General features: G+C 34.7%; 1 protein-coding gene across 2 annotated transcripts in view; it reads right to left on the bottom strand.

Annotated features, from left to right (window-relative positions):
* Positions 1-18311, bottom strand: part of LOC136968285 (tetratricopeptide repeat protein 39B-like) — a 101464-nt gene that overhangs the window by 54088 nt on the left and 29065 nt on the right. For both annotated transcript variants that reach the window (XM_067262285.1, XM_067262286.1), the window contains 4 exons: positions 14856-14887; positions 4948-5058; positions 1393-1468; positions 446-575 (listed from right to left, as the gene is read on the bottom strand). In XM_067262285.1, coding sequence (XP_067118386.1) covers positions 446-575; positions 1393-1468; positions 4948-5058; positions 14856-14887 — 349 coding nt within the window. The remainder of the gene's footprint in view (positions 1-445; positions 576-1392; positions 1469-4947; positions 5059-14855; positions 14888-18311) is intronic.

The raw sequence follows: 18311 nt of genomic DNA, 5'->3' as shown, positions 1-18311 counted from the left end.
GGAGTTGTTAAACACGGATGTCTAACAGTTTCTTCAATATTTTACATTTGTGAAATATACCATCTGCCATTTTAATTTGAAAGAAAATTTATCTATGCTTTTAAATATTTCATTATAAAGATCATTTTCCTTCATAGAATTAAACTTTTATCACATTTGGTTGAAATTTATATTACAGTAGTATTCATTAAACTGAAAAATTTTTACACTAACACTAAGATCGGTGGTAAATTGGTAGGGAATTGAAAATAAATTTGTTGTACTGATAATTTCATTACACTGGCATTTATTGCAATTGATAGTTTTGAATAAAAATAATTATTACTGTTTTAATTCATATTACTATTTTGATAAACAGTAAACGATATAAAGCATTTACTCTGTAATAATTTATTTATTGTATTAATTATATTTATTAGAAGTTCAAAAATTACATTATATTTACCTTCTGTATATTGATTATAATCCGGACGTTTAATCATTTTAGTCACATAAATAATAGAATTCTTTCTTCTGCGTCGATTGCAAACATCCACAGCTTGTTTTAAAGCTTCTCTTGCCACTTCAATTTCTGACTGTTATAAAAAAATGTCAACGAAAAAAATTTATCAAAATAAAGGTTATAATAAAATTGTAAAAAACTGGCTGATTTAAAAATTTCATGTTTATTATTGTTTGTCACTGAAATCAAACAATATGACTGAAAAAGATCCTAAGTATGTAACAGATAAAATTAGATAGATTAAACTTTTTTATCAATGAAAATATACTGTAATTTTTTACAACAGCATTTAATCTATTAAAAATTATTTCAAATGAAGCAAATTTAAATATTGAATATAAAACATTAATGTTTAGAGCTTTTAATCTTTCAAAAGTTTTATTATAAATCTAAGGATAGTTTTTAAAAAGACAAAGTTTGTTTCCAATAAATTATATTGGAGTAAAGGTGTAGAGTTTATTTTCATTATTTTTAACATAATAATGAAAGTAGAAATTAAAACTAATTCTACTTTATAAACTCATTTAAAAGAAATGAAACATTCCACCTTTTTGACGAGACTATGTCTCGTCTCTAAAATTGCGCTGCTGTCGATGGCTGCACACCTTGAAGATATGAAGGAGTACTTGTCAGGAGTTACAACTTGGCATAGAGTATTTGGTGCCCAAATCATGCACACGTAAAATAAACCAGACTTGTATGTAGTCAGGAGACCGAAAACCAGGTCAAAATAAAATACAAAATGCTGAGACTGTTTCTACAAACAGGCACGAGTGCGAGATTTACACATACATTGCTCACGCTCTCCGAGACATAGTCTTGTCCCAAGAATGGCTTCACCATTTTACTTGTTTAAACTATAAATAGCTTATAGAAAATTTAATGCTTACACTTTCTAAAGTCAACATAGCTTGCATAAAAAGTAATGTTCCTCTTCCAAGAGCATGATACATACTACAGTGAGCCCTGAAAAAATATTTAAATAATAAAATACTACTATAATTGATTAAAATTTATTTATCAATACTAGTAAATTGACTGTTAACATTTTAAAAATAATTTTCCATTTTGTAAGTATAAATTTTAAATACTATTGCTACTGCATCATATACAGGACAATTCACAAACATGGAAACACTCCATAACATTAAAAATGTGAACGTTATATTTATAAAAGTGACACTTGTCATTAGTAAATTGTTTGACAAATCCATTAATGACATTTTTATTGACTTGAAACTCATTTTAAAGGGCATTCAAATGTGTTATTTGCTATGAAAAGTACAGGTACATCAAATTTTCCAATCAAAGTTAGAATGATGAAATTGCTACTTAAAATCAATTTTATCACTTAAATTTCTCCAAGAATACATTATAAAACAATAAATAAACTGCGGTGCAAAGCAGCTTACTTCTGCAATCCAAAGAATAAATGCTATGCAAAGAAATTTCTTTAACATGACAAAAGAAAAAAACACGTCCCAGTAATGATGAAAATTTCCTTATTAGACCTAATTTGCATAATCTACTGCCAACACAATGTTTGCAAAAATGAATCAGTTGAAATGATATTCTGTTACAGTGAGAGCCAGAGTGCTGCAAGGTCATATAAAGAAAGGCATGCATATTTGTGCCATCCATCGCCAGCTACATATTAATGAAAACAGTAAGATGTTTTGTAAAAACTGGAAATGTTGCACATAAAAACATACTAAGCAGACCAACACCAAGGACAACTGAAGATAATACAGTGAAACCTGCATAAACAAGAATCATACGATACCAAATATATTTTTCCAGTTTGGCAGGTTTCCATTTTAAACAAGTTTTTTAACATAGAAAATAGTGCTTTAGTCTGAAGAACTTTCCATTTAGGCTGGTTTTTCTTTCATTCATGTTCTGTTTTGGACAGGTTTTACTATACTATCATGGTATTAACAGCAAAGAGCCAATAATATTTGTGGAATGGAATCCTTCCATATACTCCTTGTTGAGGAACTCTAAATATTGTATAGAGGATCTTCTCCTGGATATTTACTCCATTCTAGTCTTGGATGGCAAATCAAATACATTGGCAACAAAACATACCTGCTCAAACAATGTTTAAAAGAACATATAACCTCAATTAAAGAAAAAAGGCACAACCACATTAGCCAACTTGACCATGGAACATCAGATCCAAGCACACAGACAGTGCCTGACTTCTACTGTAAACCAGACAGCACACACCTTGAGAAGCTGGAGATAAATAAGGCCAGTAAGAAAATAGGGTCATAAACTACAAGAATAGCAACACATCCCACAAGGTGGAGATCTCATTGGAAAGTCCGATAATTTTCATATACTGATAAAATAGCATCAGCATCTAATCAGATAGTCTCTCTTCCTTTCAAATTTTGATGTTTGAATTTTTCCAATGTTCTTTCTTCAAACTCTACTTATTTAACCTGATGATGGTAGCTTAATGTTATAAAAACATTGCTTTTTCATAGTAAATTATCATTTTATGCTGGAGTTATGGTTAATTTTTGTTCTTCTACAATATCCAGTATTTGTGTTGTTTATACTACAAGAATCAAATCACTTCAAGTTTATATATAAAAAGTGTAATTCTACAATCACAGAAACTTATGAGATTGGCTATTTGTACTAGAAATTCTGACTTCTATCCCTACTGTTCACTATTCTATTTGTTTTATGTTAATACCCAGGATTTCTTGGTTACCATAGAAAAATTTTTATAAGGAGTTTCATTTTCCTGATGTCTTTTCTCTCATAAAGGTACTGTGAAGCTTTGGAAGTGGGCCTACTATTTGTGCAAATAAGAAAATCTTTTTTTTGTAATTTTTGTATAGAAGCAAATAATAATAATTGTTGTTATTATAAATTAACGTTGTAAAAAGAAACCGTCAGACAAGAAAAAAAATAGTTAAACGAAAAGTGAATATTACATGTCCATAAAAGGACACGTCTGTAGAAATTTCTGAGAAAGTTATTCTTCTCAGGTTGAAACAATAGAGGAATTTGAGTACTTAGATCGAACATCTTCGGTAGGAATCAAATTGTCAGTCGATGTTGACTCATCCGACGACCGGGGTTCCGATCTCGTTACAATGCGTAACGAGGGGGGGGACCAATTAGAGCGCGGAGGCAAATCAACATCGACCTATCGGAATGTTCGATCTGGAACTCAAAAGAAAGTTATAAAAACCCTGAGAAAAAGGGATGTGACGTTCTCTCGGTCATTAGTTCTCTCGGTTCTTGGCTCTTAGAGCTTTGTCTCGCGATTTTACGACGGGGTTTTTTTCCCGTGATCTTCGGCAGTTGGATTACATCTCTTTTGGAAGATCACCCACTCCCTTGGATTTGTCACCTGTAATCGGAATCGTCCCTACGTCCGGAACTTTCCCTCGAGAAGCTGAACAGTGCGCCCCGGGGCCATCATACTCCTGCGAAACATCGGAGGACTTTTCTTGTGGACTTTCGATTCCGAGAGAAGGCCCAGAAGACTCAAACGCCGCCGCCGATAAAAGTGTATCGTAGTTGTAAGCACCTTTTGTTATATAAACGGGTTACGAATGAAAACCTGTCTCTTGAGAGTTTCTTTCACTCCCACACGTGGATCGTGACCGCGCGACATTCTGACTAACGCAGTCGTTCGGCAAACCTCACAGTACTTTTGATTTTTCTTCCGACAATGACTACCAACTAACAGTTGCATATTTTTTGTTTAATGTCCTCATACCTCTTCTTCACCAATGAGCATTCCTACTTTTTCCTTACATATATGCTTTCATTATGAAAGTGTATTCAGGTACAAGTTCAAAGACAAAAACAAACCAATCAAATCAAAAATCCAAAAGCAAAACAGATGAATGATCCTAAATAAAAGATAGACACAAACAGTAGGAAACATATAAAATAATAACATTATAAGTATGTCACAGATTCAGCTTAATGGGATTAATATTAAATCTGTTTTAAATTTGAAACACTGCAGCTTATATTCCTTTGAGGACTTAGGTGCAATTTTGTTGTAAGACCCTTTATGTAAGTTTTTTTAAAATACTAAAAAGATAATAAAAACCTTAAATAATAACAAGTATTTTCTTTATAATATACATTTTTTAAACGTTTACTAAATTTTTAGAAGAAAATTATCTTTTTGGTATGTAATTTTTGAGGTCTCTTGAGACAACAAGGCCCTAGGTGCATGCCTAGTGCATTTATTGGGCAATCCACCAATTTGCAGCTTGTAAATAATAATTATTATATTTTTAAAAAACATTTTAAGATGTAAAAATATTATAGTTGATACAAATAGTTCATTGACTTAAATGTGACAAATTTTTATTACATAATTATTAACCACTATTTACTAAAAAACAAATAAATATTTATAAACTACTTTAATTTAATAACTAAAATGAAATATCTCAACAAACCAAGGTGACATGAGTTCTAAAGCATCCTTAAATCTGTTTTTAAAAAATAAGTCTATTGATTTTACAGCTTCTTGAATAGATATTTCAAGATCTGGTGCTTCCGATTTATTTCTGAAAAAAACAAATTAATAAAATGTTATAATAAATTTAAATATTAAAATATCTAATATGAATTAAATTAATAAAAACACTATATAAAAATTTTTCTACATTTAAAACAGCCTCAATTCAAATAAACATGGCATTCAATGACTTGATATTTAGACAATTCCCAATAAGAAAGTTACAAACCAAAATAATATAAATTATTAAGATAAAATATTTCATAATATTTTATCTTAATATTGATTACAAAACAAACTTTACAGATTATTATAACATATATATTGTAAGCTATACTTGTTACAGTGGTGTGCCATCATTGGAAGCAGTGGAAGCACCACTTCCCTTGTATTTTCTAAAGTATAAATTCATATTGGGCAATTATTTTCATATTTTAACATACTTTAAATTACAGTAGAGAGTCGTTAATCCGAAACCCGGTTATCTGAATCGCCGGTTATCTGAAAGATTTTCAGTCGGACTGTGTCGTGTCGAATCGAACTTTTTTGATACTAGATTTACTTCTTTTACAGATTTACAGTCAAACCTGTTTTTATGCGCTCTTTTTATGTGCGATTTTTATTTGTGCGATTTTTTTAATGCGAATTTCTAATTTATGCGGTTTTTTTTGTGCGATTTTTTTATTTGTGCGGTATAGTTGGCGACTAGTCTCGTGCGATTCGTCATGTCTCACGTTGACTTATTATAGCTAAATAAACTTATTATAGCATAAATGCACTTATTATAGTAATATTATTGCATGAATATGCGAAAAATGAAATAATTTACTTTTTAAGTCAACAAAACACCACCTGGACAAAAATATGTAAAACAGACGATAGACCAGACGATGCAGTCAAGTGCTGACATCTGTTGTCAATAAATTCAATTTCGTACGGTTTTGAGTTATTTTCTATGTGAGACTTTTTTTATGCGGTCCCTGTTGACCGCATAAAAAAAATATTTTTTTAATTGTGTTGCGAAAACTATTTTTTACAGCCATTCGTGAAGTTTCGTGCGATTTTTTTTAATGCGTCTTTTTTAATGCGGTCCCTATCCCCCGCATAAAAACAGGTTTGACTGTATAATGTTTATGTTTTTATATTTTTCAATATATTTATTTTGTTTGTACAAAATAAAGAAATAATTTTTAATGATACAATAGTCTCGATTATTATTATAAAAATTTTCGTTAGGCTTAAAATCGACGAAAATTCAACACGAAGCGACACACAATGGAGAAAAATTTGAACATCGGACAGGTTAATATATTTTTTTGTACATAATCGGTTATCCGAACAAATCACTAATCCGAACAACCCCAGTCCCCAATTGATTTGGATTAACAATTCTCTACTGTAATTAAAATTAATATTTTATTATAACTGCATTATGTATCTTATTACAAATTTCTATACATGTGAAAAAAACAATAAGATTGCTATTGTATATTCAAATATCAGTGGCGGAATGGAAATGCTGTATTGTCGAAACCGGGTCAGCTTCCATGGAGAAAATAACTGAATGGTTTAAAGCAGCCAGATTATAGGCATTGGCGCATGCACTTTACAGAGCACCAACCTCACCCGGTTTAACTGGTGGAAGCTACACACCAAAATATCGTATAATGCTTCAACGATTCTATCCCTTAGCCACTGGCAGGGAGCTATCTGACTAAGTGAATTGTTTTAAGATTTAAAAAGTAAAGAGTACCCAATGTTATTTTTATGTACGTTTCTTTACAAAGTTATATAATTATAATTTTCTTTTAATTATACTGTAATTATATTGACAGATTTTCAGACAGAATCTTTAGAATTTTTATCACTTTTAGATGTTAATAATTTTAATATTATGTAAAACAATTTTTCCAAGCATGTTTTAATTCTTTAAGTAAATTTTATGGGAAATTTTTTGATTTATCTAAATTATGTAGTGAATTGCAATATTTATATTTGTGTCAGGACTATATTGACAAGTAACTCTTAGACATAAAACAGTATTATAATTAATGATCGATCCGAACAAAGACGTACTAAAAGAATTACATGATTTAATATCATTAATTTTTACGGTACCATCTACCAGTGCGTCTGTTGAGGGCAGTTTTTCAACCACAAAGGTTCTTCTAACCAAGGCCCTGAGTGCTGCTATCTTATATGGAAAAGGATCACATTAGTGTTTCTCGTTTCCCGGTCTTTTGCTTGTCCCGAGATAAAAATGAACTGTTTCCCGTGAAGTGAAATATCTTGAAATCAAATGATATAATTATTTTTTATTCTTTAAAGTAATTTAATATGTTCTGGAACCTCCAAAATCATATTAAAAAAATAACCGGAATCCCGTTTGAGAAACCCTAGATCACATGATCTAATCGAAATATAAGTGGAGAGAGCACACGATTTACAATAAACAGACATGAATATGTCTAACCCTTTAATTGTGATGTCTATGTTCAAGAAGTGGACGTTGGTGGAGCTGTGTTGTTCCACCTCAAGAAATAACCCATAGAGATTGTTGTTCATTACATCAACAAACTGCATTAGATTTGGTGTTGTCCTCCAGAAAATAATGATCGACCGTTTTAACCCCAATTTAAAATCATTGTACAGCACAATTGCCAAGAGATGTCAGGTCAGTAATGCCTACAGGAGGTGCCCATCCATTTTCAACATACTGTGCAATGGGAAAGACCCTCCTAACCCTGACAGACTACCAGGCATTTATAACGTCCCTATCAGAGACAACAGGTGTGATAGGGAAATGGTTTACGTTGGCTCCACTAAACACTCAATGGGGGTCAGATTACGAAAACATAAATCTGACATACAGCATAGTAGGAGTAAGACTGCTCTCTCCACTTATGAGACAGACCCGAATATTACGGCAGACTTCTCCGAAGCCAGAATTATCCTTACCACCCCACACCCGGAACACCTCAAATGGTTAGAGGCCATTGAAATCTTTAAAGCCTGCAGCAGAACCACATGCATTAATTTTAAGGAGATGTGTATATCAATGGCATGGCAGGCTATACTTGACAAAGACATTTAATTTTCAATCACATTTTGAACCTAACGCATGCACAGTAGTTCTCTGCGTTCCAACTTAACTTAATGTTAGACCTTTTTTTAATCATCTTATGGAGAATGCATGCGCATATCGTATTCGAAATCCGTACCATTCAATTTATTTTTGAATGTCAATGGACAGCCCAGTTGAAATAAGAATTGGCCCAAAGAAGTGCCCAGGAGGGATAACAAAAATGTTCATAACTTAAATGTTATTCACACCAAGTAATTGGTTCGTGAGTCATAAGTTTTATTTACATTCCGGTGTTGTGCAGTTAAACAACATGATATATCTTTGGTAAGATACCAATTTCTGTCTGTAAGGATTGTGGGATTTGCGAAGATCCTTAGGGTTGAAGATCGCAGGTGTGGGTGTTTGATTACCACGAACTAATGGAGACAAACGAGAAATACACTTATAACTAACTTTATGTACAAAAATTTTTACATACAACGTTGTATGTAAAAATTTTCAAAGTTGGCACATGTAGCACAAGGCGGTTCACAAAACAAAAGTCCTTCGGCGAGAAGACAAAGAGTTGAGAAAATCCAATCGGTTCAAATAAAAAAAAAACTATTTTGCCCCGTGAGGTTATAAACCAGCAACCGATTCGCTTGTCTAAATCTTATATCGTACTTCCGATTTCTCCCTCCGATGGAAACGGATTACCAAAACCAGGAACTTCCGCACACACAAAGAGAAGGAAGACTGTTCACCCCTATGCACACAGCAGTCGTGAAAAATCGTTCTTTTCTCAAACACCAGGAACCAGAATGGGACATTGCCAGCCCCTCACACCTTATATAGCGTGCCTACCGCCAACACAGTGCTGCCATAACATATATACGATAAAAAAAAATATATAAAAATAATAATAATATTTTACAACTTTAAAAACATCGTGCGTACAGAAATAGATAAAATAAAAACAAAAAAATGACAAGAGAATAAACAATAAAATAAAAATATTCCGACGATATATAAGAGCGACACATATGCCCCTCCAAAATTGGAAAATAAAATTTTTGTTGTTTTTTTTTTTTTTTTTTTTTTTTTTTTAATATCCGCGGTTTAGGGTGACGTAATCCACTCTCCGTCGCCTGAGATTATAGGGAGCATTCTGTTGGACAATTATGTCGTCTGCCCCCCTTCAGCAAGTACATTAGTAGTAGGTTCCGGAGTCTGATGGACCTCGAGAGAGGGTCTGTGATACTTCCCCATGCACATGTAAGATTGCCGATAGTCAGTTTCCTCCTCGTCATTATCATCAGCCCCCTTGACCTCAGCCACATGGTCTCTCCTTCTAACTCTTCTCCCGGAGTTTTTCTTTTGCCCGTAAAAAGGCTTAAGCCGGTCTATGTGTATGGTTTGATTATCCTTTAACTTCTGGCCTCTTACCCTGACCACCACATCACTAAGCATTTCCTCTACCCGGAAAGGACCTGTGTACCACGCAGAGAATTTTTTGTGTGTAACTTTTGACGGTTTCCTGATTAATACCAGATCCCCAACTCTGAATTTCCTCAATTGCCTGTTTTTATTCCAATACTCTCTTTTTTTAGCTAATTGCCCTCTGCTGAACACGTCCGCAGCCTCACGACAGACCTGGAGCTTGCGGATTAATTTCTCACGGTAATCCAGTGCATTAGTAGCGACTAAGTCTCTGTCCAGTGTACGGGTTTCACCAGGGATGATGGGATCAAAACCATACAGCAGGAATGATGGCGTTTCACCAGTCGAGCCATGAATGGTGGTCCGATAAGCTAGTAACGCGGCGGGGATGTAATTATCCCAATCAGCATTATCACCGTTAGAAATCCTCGCGATCATTTCAATTATAGTTTTGTTAGCCCTCTCACATGTCCCATTAGAGGTAGGTCGATATGCAGTCGTTGTTCTCCGATCGATGTTCAGTATTTTACTTACATCGTTCATCAGTTTCGAGGTCAAATTTGTACCCCGATCGGAGATAAGAGTCTGCCCGCCACCGTAACGACACACGATATTTTCGAACAGACAATCTGCTATAGTCCTTGACGATACCTCTGAGACAGGGATCGCCTCAACGAATCTTGTAAACATATCGATAAAAACGATAATGTACCGGTTTCCCATCCGTGATTCGGGCACGGGGCCTATCACATCCACTGCGATCACTTGCATCGGCTCGTTCGGGTGAGTTACTTCCTGAATAGGTGCCCTCTGAGCAGTGCGATTGAATCTTTGGCAAATACTACATCTGGTTACAAAATTTTTAACTTTCTTCCTCATATCGGGAAAGAAATATTTATTTCTGATTTTCTTCAGCGTTTTTTCCACACCACCATGCCCGCTTATCTCATGGTAATGTTCAATTAAAGGGATCTGCGCAGAATCACCAACACAAAGGCACTTAACAGGCTCGCCTCTATGATTCATCCCTTTTTTTATCAGGAGACCATTACTCACTTCAAAATCACGGAGACACGTGGGGGTGTCACCAGCCCCTTTTCGTACCAACGTGTCACGAGTCTCGATTATCGTACTATCACTTTGTTGGGATTCAATCACCCAATCATTAACGCCCTTAGTGTTATCATCATCAGGTGGAGATACGGAATTGATGTTTACTTTGACCTCAGGTGAGATCTTCTGATCCTCATGGGAGCGAGACAATAGGTCAGCCACTTTATTTTCTCCGCCCTTCACATGCACCATCTGGATGTCATAACCGGCTATCTCGATAGCCCATCTCATGAGTCGGCGGTTATGGTTATTCATATCTCTGAGGAAAACCAATGGCTTGTGGTCAGAGTACACAATTATCGGTCTACCCAGGACTAAAAAACGGAAGTGGCGGAGGGCTGTCAATAGCGCGAGGCATTCCTTCTCTACTATTGAGTAGTTCAATTCGGCGCCATGTAACTTTTTGCTAAAGAAGCCGATAGGAGCGAGACGGCCACCATGCTTCTGATGTAATGCGGCCCCCACAGCCCGATCGGAAGCATCCGTATAGAGGTGGAATTCAGATGTGAAGTCAGGGTGTCTCATTGTTGGGGGAGTGGTTACAGCTCTCTTCAGGTTGTTAAAGCTGTCTTCACATTCCTTCGACCACTTAAAACGATACCCTTTTTTGGTTAATTCTGTGAGTGGTAAGGATATGCTGGCAAAGTTTTCTATAAAAGGCCGATAAAAATCGAATGCTCCGAGAAATGAACGTACTTCTCTCACCGTTCTAGGCGGCGGTATTTCAAGGAAGGCCTTTACGTTATCGGGATCCGGCGAAATCCCCTCATCGCTTATTATGTGTCCTAAATACTGAACAGAAGTTACTGCAAATCTGCACTTCGAGGGCCTTAGTACTAATTCAGCCCTTTTTAGGATGAGGAGTACATCTCTTAACAACTCGCTGTGTTCGTTCATATTCTTGGAAAAAAGTACCACGTCATCTTGGAACACGAAACAGGAGATTCCTACATACTTGGAGAGTATCGAGTTCATAATGCTCTGGAAGTAACGCCCAGAGTTCTTTCCACCCTGGGGCATGCGGCAAAGTTGGTATTTTCCCCAGGGGGTGGAGAAGGCAAACACCTCACGAAGGTGGGGCGCAACAGGAATCTGGAAGTAACCAGAATTTAAATCTAAAACGGAAAATATCTTTCCTCCCTTCAATTGAGCCAGGATGTCGTCAATCCGCATTAGAGGGAAGTCTTGACCTTTAGTGACTTCATTAACCTTCCTTAGGTCTAGTGTGAAACGGATTTCCCCGTTATTCTTTGGTACAATATGTATGGGAGAGTTCCATTCAGATTTCGATGGCTCAATTATACCGGCCACCAAATATTGCTCAATTTTTTCCTTTAATTTTGGCAAGTACACATGCGGAATACGGTATTGCCGGGTGTAGATAGGGTGATCTGTGCACAGATCGAAATTATGAACAAACTTGGTCGTGCCCGCCAACTCTTCTACATTTTCGCTGAATATATCAGAAAAATCCCTGATGATGTCTTGTATCTTTAATGCTTGATCGTGGGGGAGGTGCGATAAGTCTAATCGTTCGGTTTGGTCTGGCGATTTGGGGGTTTCTCGGAGTGACACGATTGCTACAGTTGAGCTTCCTCTATTCACAAGAGCACCACTCTCCATAAGGTGTGCTATTTTAGTCAAAATTTCCGGGCAAGCATACAAGAAGTCCATTCCGAGGATACCTTGGTTGCCTACCAAAATTCCGGAGTCGACGCCGATGAATTGAGTAGGGACGACCTTACTACCGAACTTCACCTTAAAAAAAAACCCTCTGTCGCATTTCATGATGCCCCCGGATACTCCTTTTACCCTCACGTTGACCACATTGCATTGATGACCCATGTCCCCCAGAGACTCAATATTTTTTTGGTTAATAAGAGACCTCTCGGCCCCGGTGTCAACTAGCAAGCTTACTGCGATGCCATTAATTTGACCGGAGATAAATGGAAGCTGGTGCTCGTTAATCTTTGGTTCACTAGCCAGTTCAATAGTTAATTCCGAGCCACCGACCTGGCTTTCACAGTGGCTCCCTTCGCGTTTAAATTTAACGGGCAATTGGCACACAAATGATCCTTACTTTTGCAGATAAAACATTCCCTCGTCCGATTGGTTCCCACCCTTTGACCACTTACACCCTGCTCTTCAGGTCTTAGAGACAATCCCATGATTGCATTAGATAACTTCGACACAGTCTCTTCCAGACTGGCTAGTCTGTTCGACAACTCTGCCGCATTGGTCGAGCCCCCTTCAGGCGGTTCCGTTTTACCAGCGGGCGGCACGACGACCCCACCTACTTGAACTTCCTTAAAGCCGCATAATTGTTCTATCTTATAGAGTTTCTCCGCCAACTCAACCGCATCGTTAAATGACTGAGGCTCACGTTCCAATAACTTCATCCTCAGACCGGGGATGAGCCCTTGGACGAATTGACTACGGAGCATTTCGCTCCTTAAAGTAGCCATATGGGGATTCGTACATATCATTTTCTCAAACGCGATACATAACCGAACACGGTACTCACCGACAGTCTCCTCGCGTCTCTGCCTTATACTGATAAAGTCCTTCAGAGTGTCTCCCTCACTTTGCTTAGGTCTGTGGAAGCTGCTTATGAACGAGGATTTTATCCGATTATAGTCGTTGCCGTATGCTGCACGTAGATCCATAAAAAGGTTGAAAGGTTCACCCTTCAACCTCGATTGCGCCACCACTAATCGAGTCCCATTGCTCCATTCCGCAATACATGACACTTCCTCCAATATGTCAAAGAATTGCTTGATTGAAATATTATCAGTCTGTGATCCAGAAAACATCGGGATCATTCCTAAATACCCGGTGATAACCGGGGTTGCGTTAACCATGTCCTGTTGACCTTGCCGGGCCGCTGTGCTGGTCACAAATCTGTCGCAATTGTTCGAGTCCCCTGTGCTCGCTGTCTCCATTATCACACGTGGTAATCCTGTCGCGGACGCCAATATGTGGGATTTGCGAAGATCCTTAGGGTTGAAGATCGCAGGTGTGGGTGTTTGATTACCACGAACTAATGGAGACAAACGAGAAATACACTTATAACTAACTTTATGTACAAAAATTTTTACATACAACGTTGTATGTAAAAATTTTCAAAGTTGGCACATGTAGCACAAGGCGGTTCACAAAACAAAAGTCCTTCGGCGAGAAGACAAAGAGTTGAGAAAATCCAATCGGTTCAAATAAAAAAAAAACTATTTTGCCCCGTGAGGTTATAAACCAGCAACCGATTCGCTTGTCTAAATCTTATATCGTACTTCCGATTTCTCCCTCCGATGGAAACGGATTACCAAAACCAGGAACTTCCGCACACACAAAGAGAAGGAAGACTGTTCACCCCTATGCACACAGCAGTCGTGAAAAATCGTTCTTTTCTCAAACACCAGGAACCAGAATGGGACATTGCCAGCCCCTCACACCTTATATAGCGTGCCTACCGCCAACACAGTGCTGCCATAACATATATACGATAAAAAAAAATATATAAAAATAATAATAATATTTTACAACTTTAAAAACATCGTGCGTACAGAAATAGATAAAATAAAAACAAAAAAATGACAAGAGAATAAACAATAAAATAAAAATATTCCGAGGATATATAAGAGCGACACAGGATAAATTATGATAATAACAGGATTGAAGGACAAGGCACTGAAATGCAGGACTGTCCTTCTGTGAATAGGATAGTTGACAGCAATGTCTTTCTTTGTAGATAATTTGAAATATTTCTAAAACCTATAACATTTAAAATTAAATTTAAGTACATCTATACATTAATTTACTTCAAATGTTCTATTGATAAGTCTATTCATATCATCTAATACTTTTTTCAATCAGTTTCCAGTAAGTGTGTCAAATGATATCAATTAAAAGTTTTACTATGTTAATTCCACTTGTATACGATAAACATTAAATGTATTTGATGAAACTTTCAATTTAATTTTACATTTGCTTTCGATCTGCATTTTCAATTCCAAGTTAATATTTATATATAAAATTTTCATTTGAAATTAAATTACCAGTAATACGACTAATTTTCATTTAATAATTAATTCTATTCAAAAGATTTATTGAATCTAAATTTTCCATTAAATCAACAGATAATTCTAAAGAGGTATTTTTAATACTTCTTTAACTTTAGAATAATCTTCACAGATTTTAATTTATGAATTCTGTACAAATAAGATACTACTTACATTTGAAAATCTTCCAAAGCATCTTCATACACCTGAAATAAAATTATAAGGCTATTTTATTTAACTATATATAATACTAAATTCAATAATATTTAACATAATTTTTAAAAATTAAATAAAAAAAAAACTTGTTCATTTCTAAATTTATTTGAAAATGAGCAACTTTCAAAACTCAGAGATAAAACAAAAATTGTATAAGTTCAAAAAATACAACTTTCTGAACTTGTCCTTTAATTCATAGATTGACCTATTTTACTAATATTAGAAATTTTGAAGAGCTATTTAATCAATATTACTATTTTAATATGAAATATATTAGTTTTATATTAGTCAAATTCAGTATCAAATATATATATCATAAATCATTATATGCATAAATCAATATTTACATATAACTCATTGTTCATATATAGCAACAACAAATTTGAACAGTCTTCAGGCATCAGACAATGAAATAAAACAAAAATAAATTGAAAAACCATCTGCTTTTATCTTTAATGTTTTGTCTTCAGCACTAAGCTTTAAAATACCAAAATATTTAAAAAAAACAAAAACAAAACAATATAATATACAGAATTACATGACTTATTTTAATTGTTTGTATAGAGCAGGGGTAGTCAAACCTTGTCACAATAGGAGCCATATACTGCCTATCAGAAATACACAAGACTACATCCTCTATTGAAATTCCTACTGGAGAGCCACATTATCTATCTACATTATATATAGTTCTATACTATGGTTATCATTGTTCAATAGTAAATATCACTGTACTTTACTAGTACTTTATGACTGACTGACCAACTGACTAGGTAAAATAATCATTTACCTCCTTCAACATTATGAACATACCTTAAGCTTTCAGTTGGCTGTTTAAGTCATGAGTCACATTTACAATCCCCATACCTATTTCATTTTGTAAGTTTTCTGACTACTAAATAAATATTATATGTATAAATAGTACGTATCAAGCTTATAAAAAGAAATTACCATATTTACTCAAATATAAGACAACCTCACATATAGGACGAGGTGCAGTGGTGATATTTGAAATAGTTAACAAAGGGTTCGCTAGCAGAAAATTTTTCCGACAATAACCGACAAACAAAATGGAAGTTTTGGCTAGAAATAAATACAATACCTTTTCTTGCAATATATCTAATAATCAGTGGCGTATTTGGAACGTAATGAGCCCTGGGTGAAGACCAGGTAACAATAGTATATTACTGCTGTCAACCTTTTTTTTTTTTCAGGCAGAGAAATTTTTCACCCCGAATGTCACTACTTATAGTAGACAGATGTCATCATCTCTCGTAATACAATATTCTTTTTATTTCGCTGTCCATAGCCCGACACATGTTCCACAGCCATCTTGTATTATCTCGCACGCATGAGATTGTGGGATCTCTCTTATGACTGGATCTAGTTTCAACAACTCTCTTGAATCGATCGCGATTAAACCTCATTTCGGTCAAGATTGAAACTGTCGAGAGAGATCACACCAAGACATAGTCCCTGACCTTGCTCACAATCTAGATTCAAATGCTCGGTGCGAACAGGATATAAGGCTCTAGTTTGGTAGTATTACAGAGTATAATACAGGTAGGCCTCCTACAACGCAGTACTTTTACAACGCGGTTTAGGGTATTTAGAAACGAATTATCTTTCACATAACAGAAAAATCGCAACGGATCACATAAGTGCAGTGGAACTTGATGGAACAAGCTCAGATCTTGAAATAAGGCCAGTCAAATATTCTCGAACAACTATAATAAGTGACGATGAGGACTGAATTTGAGCATAACATTATATTTCTTTTTGATTTTGACTTGAAATCATAATCTTTTTAGTTTTTATATGATGTTGAATTTTATTTAAGCTTTTTATGTACATAAATTTAAAAAATGATGAAAATGTTACACCATAAAAGGCAGTTTTTCTCTTTTTAGAACTGAATCCCAGTTTTTGTATTACATTGGTGTCTCCTAGACCGCGATTTCCTACAACACTGTATTTTCAAGAAACATATCTACTGCGTTGTAGGAGGCCTACCTGTACGTATATTTTAATATATTTTTAAAAAAAAACAAAACCACTGAGAAATGTTCCGTGTGTTTAACAAGGTTCGGAAAACTGAAAATTTTAACAACGGGTTTGGGCGAATCCGTTCGGAAAACTGAAAATTTTAACAACGGGTTCGACCGAACCTGTGCGAACCCGCTGAATATCACCACTGACGAGGTGTGACTTTCAAGATCAAAATAAAGAAAATTAGATTTATTAATATAATTCTAATTTTATTTTGTTTAATCACCAATAAAATATGAAATGAATGTAAATGCACGGATTGTCCCACAAAAATTTCTGGCATTTTAAACTTTAAGGAAAAATCTTGTAAAATCGATTACATAATTTGTTCATGTAAAGCTGGACAATCAGGAACTTTTTTTTGCCAATTCTTAACGGTCGAATTCGCTCTTCGTCGATTACACTTATGAGTTTCTTTGAATTCTCTGATTTCCAAATAATCATTTTTTTTCACGTAAGAATGAATTAAAACTTATATCAGGTTCCCGTGTAATTTTGGAATTCAATTCACAAGCTTTGCTTTTCCTATTGCTATTCATTTTTACTCCTGACAATACACAAGAAGGATTCAAACAACCAAGAAAAAATACTTTTGTTTTTAAACACTAGAGGGTGAGAATCAGGTAAAAAATGCAAATACATAGTTTACAAAAATTATGCAAAAAACAAAAAGAATCCTTTGCTCGTGCGTATAGGACAATCTAGGTTTTTGAAGCAGTGAAAAATGGATAAAAACCTCATCTTATATGCGAGTAAATATGATATATAAGTACATGGAAACCACTATAAGGATCTAGAAGAGCTGCATCTGACTTGTGAGCCACAGTTTTGCCACTGTGGATATATAGTATTATCCATTCAAAAATTTTTAAAATTTGTTTTAAATAAAATAGTACAACATATATACATTAAATTCCTGCTGAGATCCTGATAATTCAGACAAATTTTTTTTTGAAAAATTGTACAGTAACTTAAAATTTCTTGATGATAGAAAAATTACAATTAAAAAGTAATTATAATTAACGACAGTTTTCGATATCCATATACAATACATCTGGCCACAGTGTCTTTTGAAAATAAAAAAATATAAAAAACCATGCATTATATTACTATAGTCAGTAAGTAACGTACATATAATAAATGTTTGCTTAATTTAATGTTTAATTGTTTATTTTAATTTACAATGTCTACTTGTTTATTACAGTCTCAGAACTACAATGAATACATAAGCAATAATACATATAGAAAACTGTGAAATTAAACTTCTCATACACATTTTAATTACATAAACATATCTACATAAGTAGAACAGATTTTAATTTGTCAACACGTGCATTCAGAAAACTTGCTTTAATATATAACTTAATG

The sequence above is a fragment of the Centruroides vittatus genome, unplaced genomic scaffold (assembly GCF_030686945.1).
Source record: "Centruroides vittatus isolate TY-2023 unplaced genomic scaffold, ASM3068694v2 contig_1427, whole genome shotgun sequence".
Taxonomy (NCBI): domain Eukaryota; kingdom Metazoa; phylum Arthropoda; class Arachnida; order Scorpiones; family Buthidae; genus Centruroides; species Centruroides vittatus.
The sequence above is the reverse complement of the archived record's forward strand: the minus strand, read 5'-3'. Positions and strand labels throughout refer to the sequence as shown.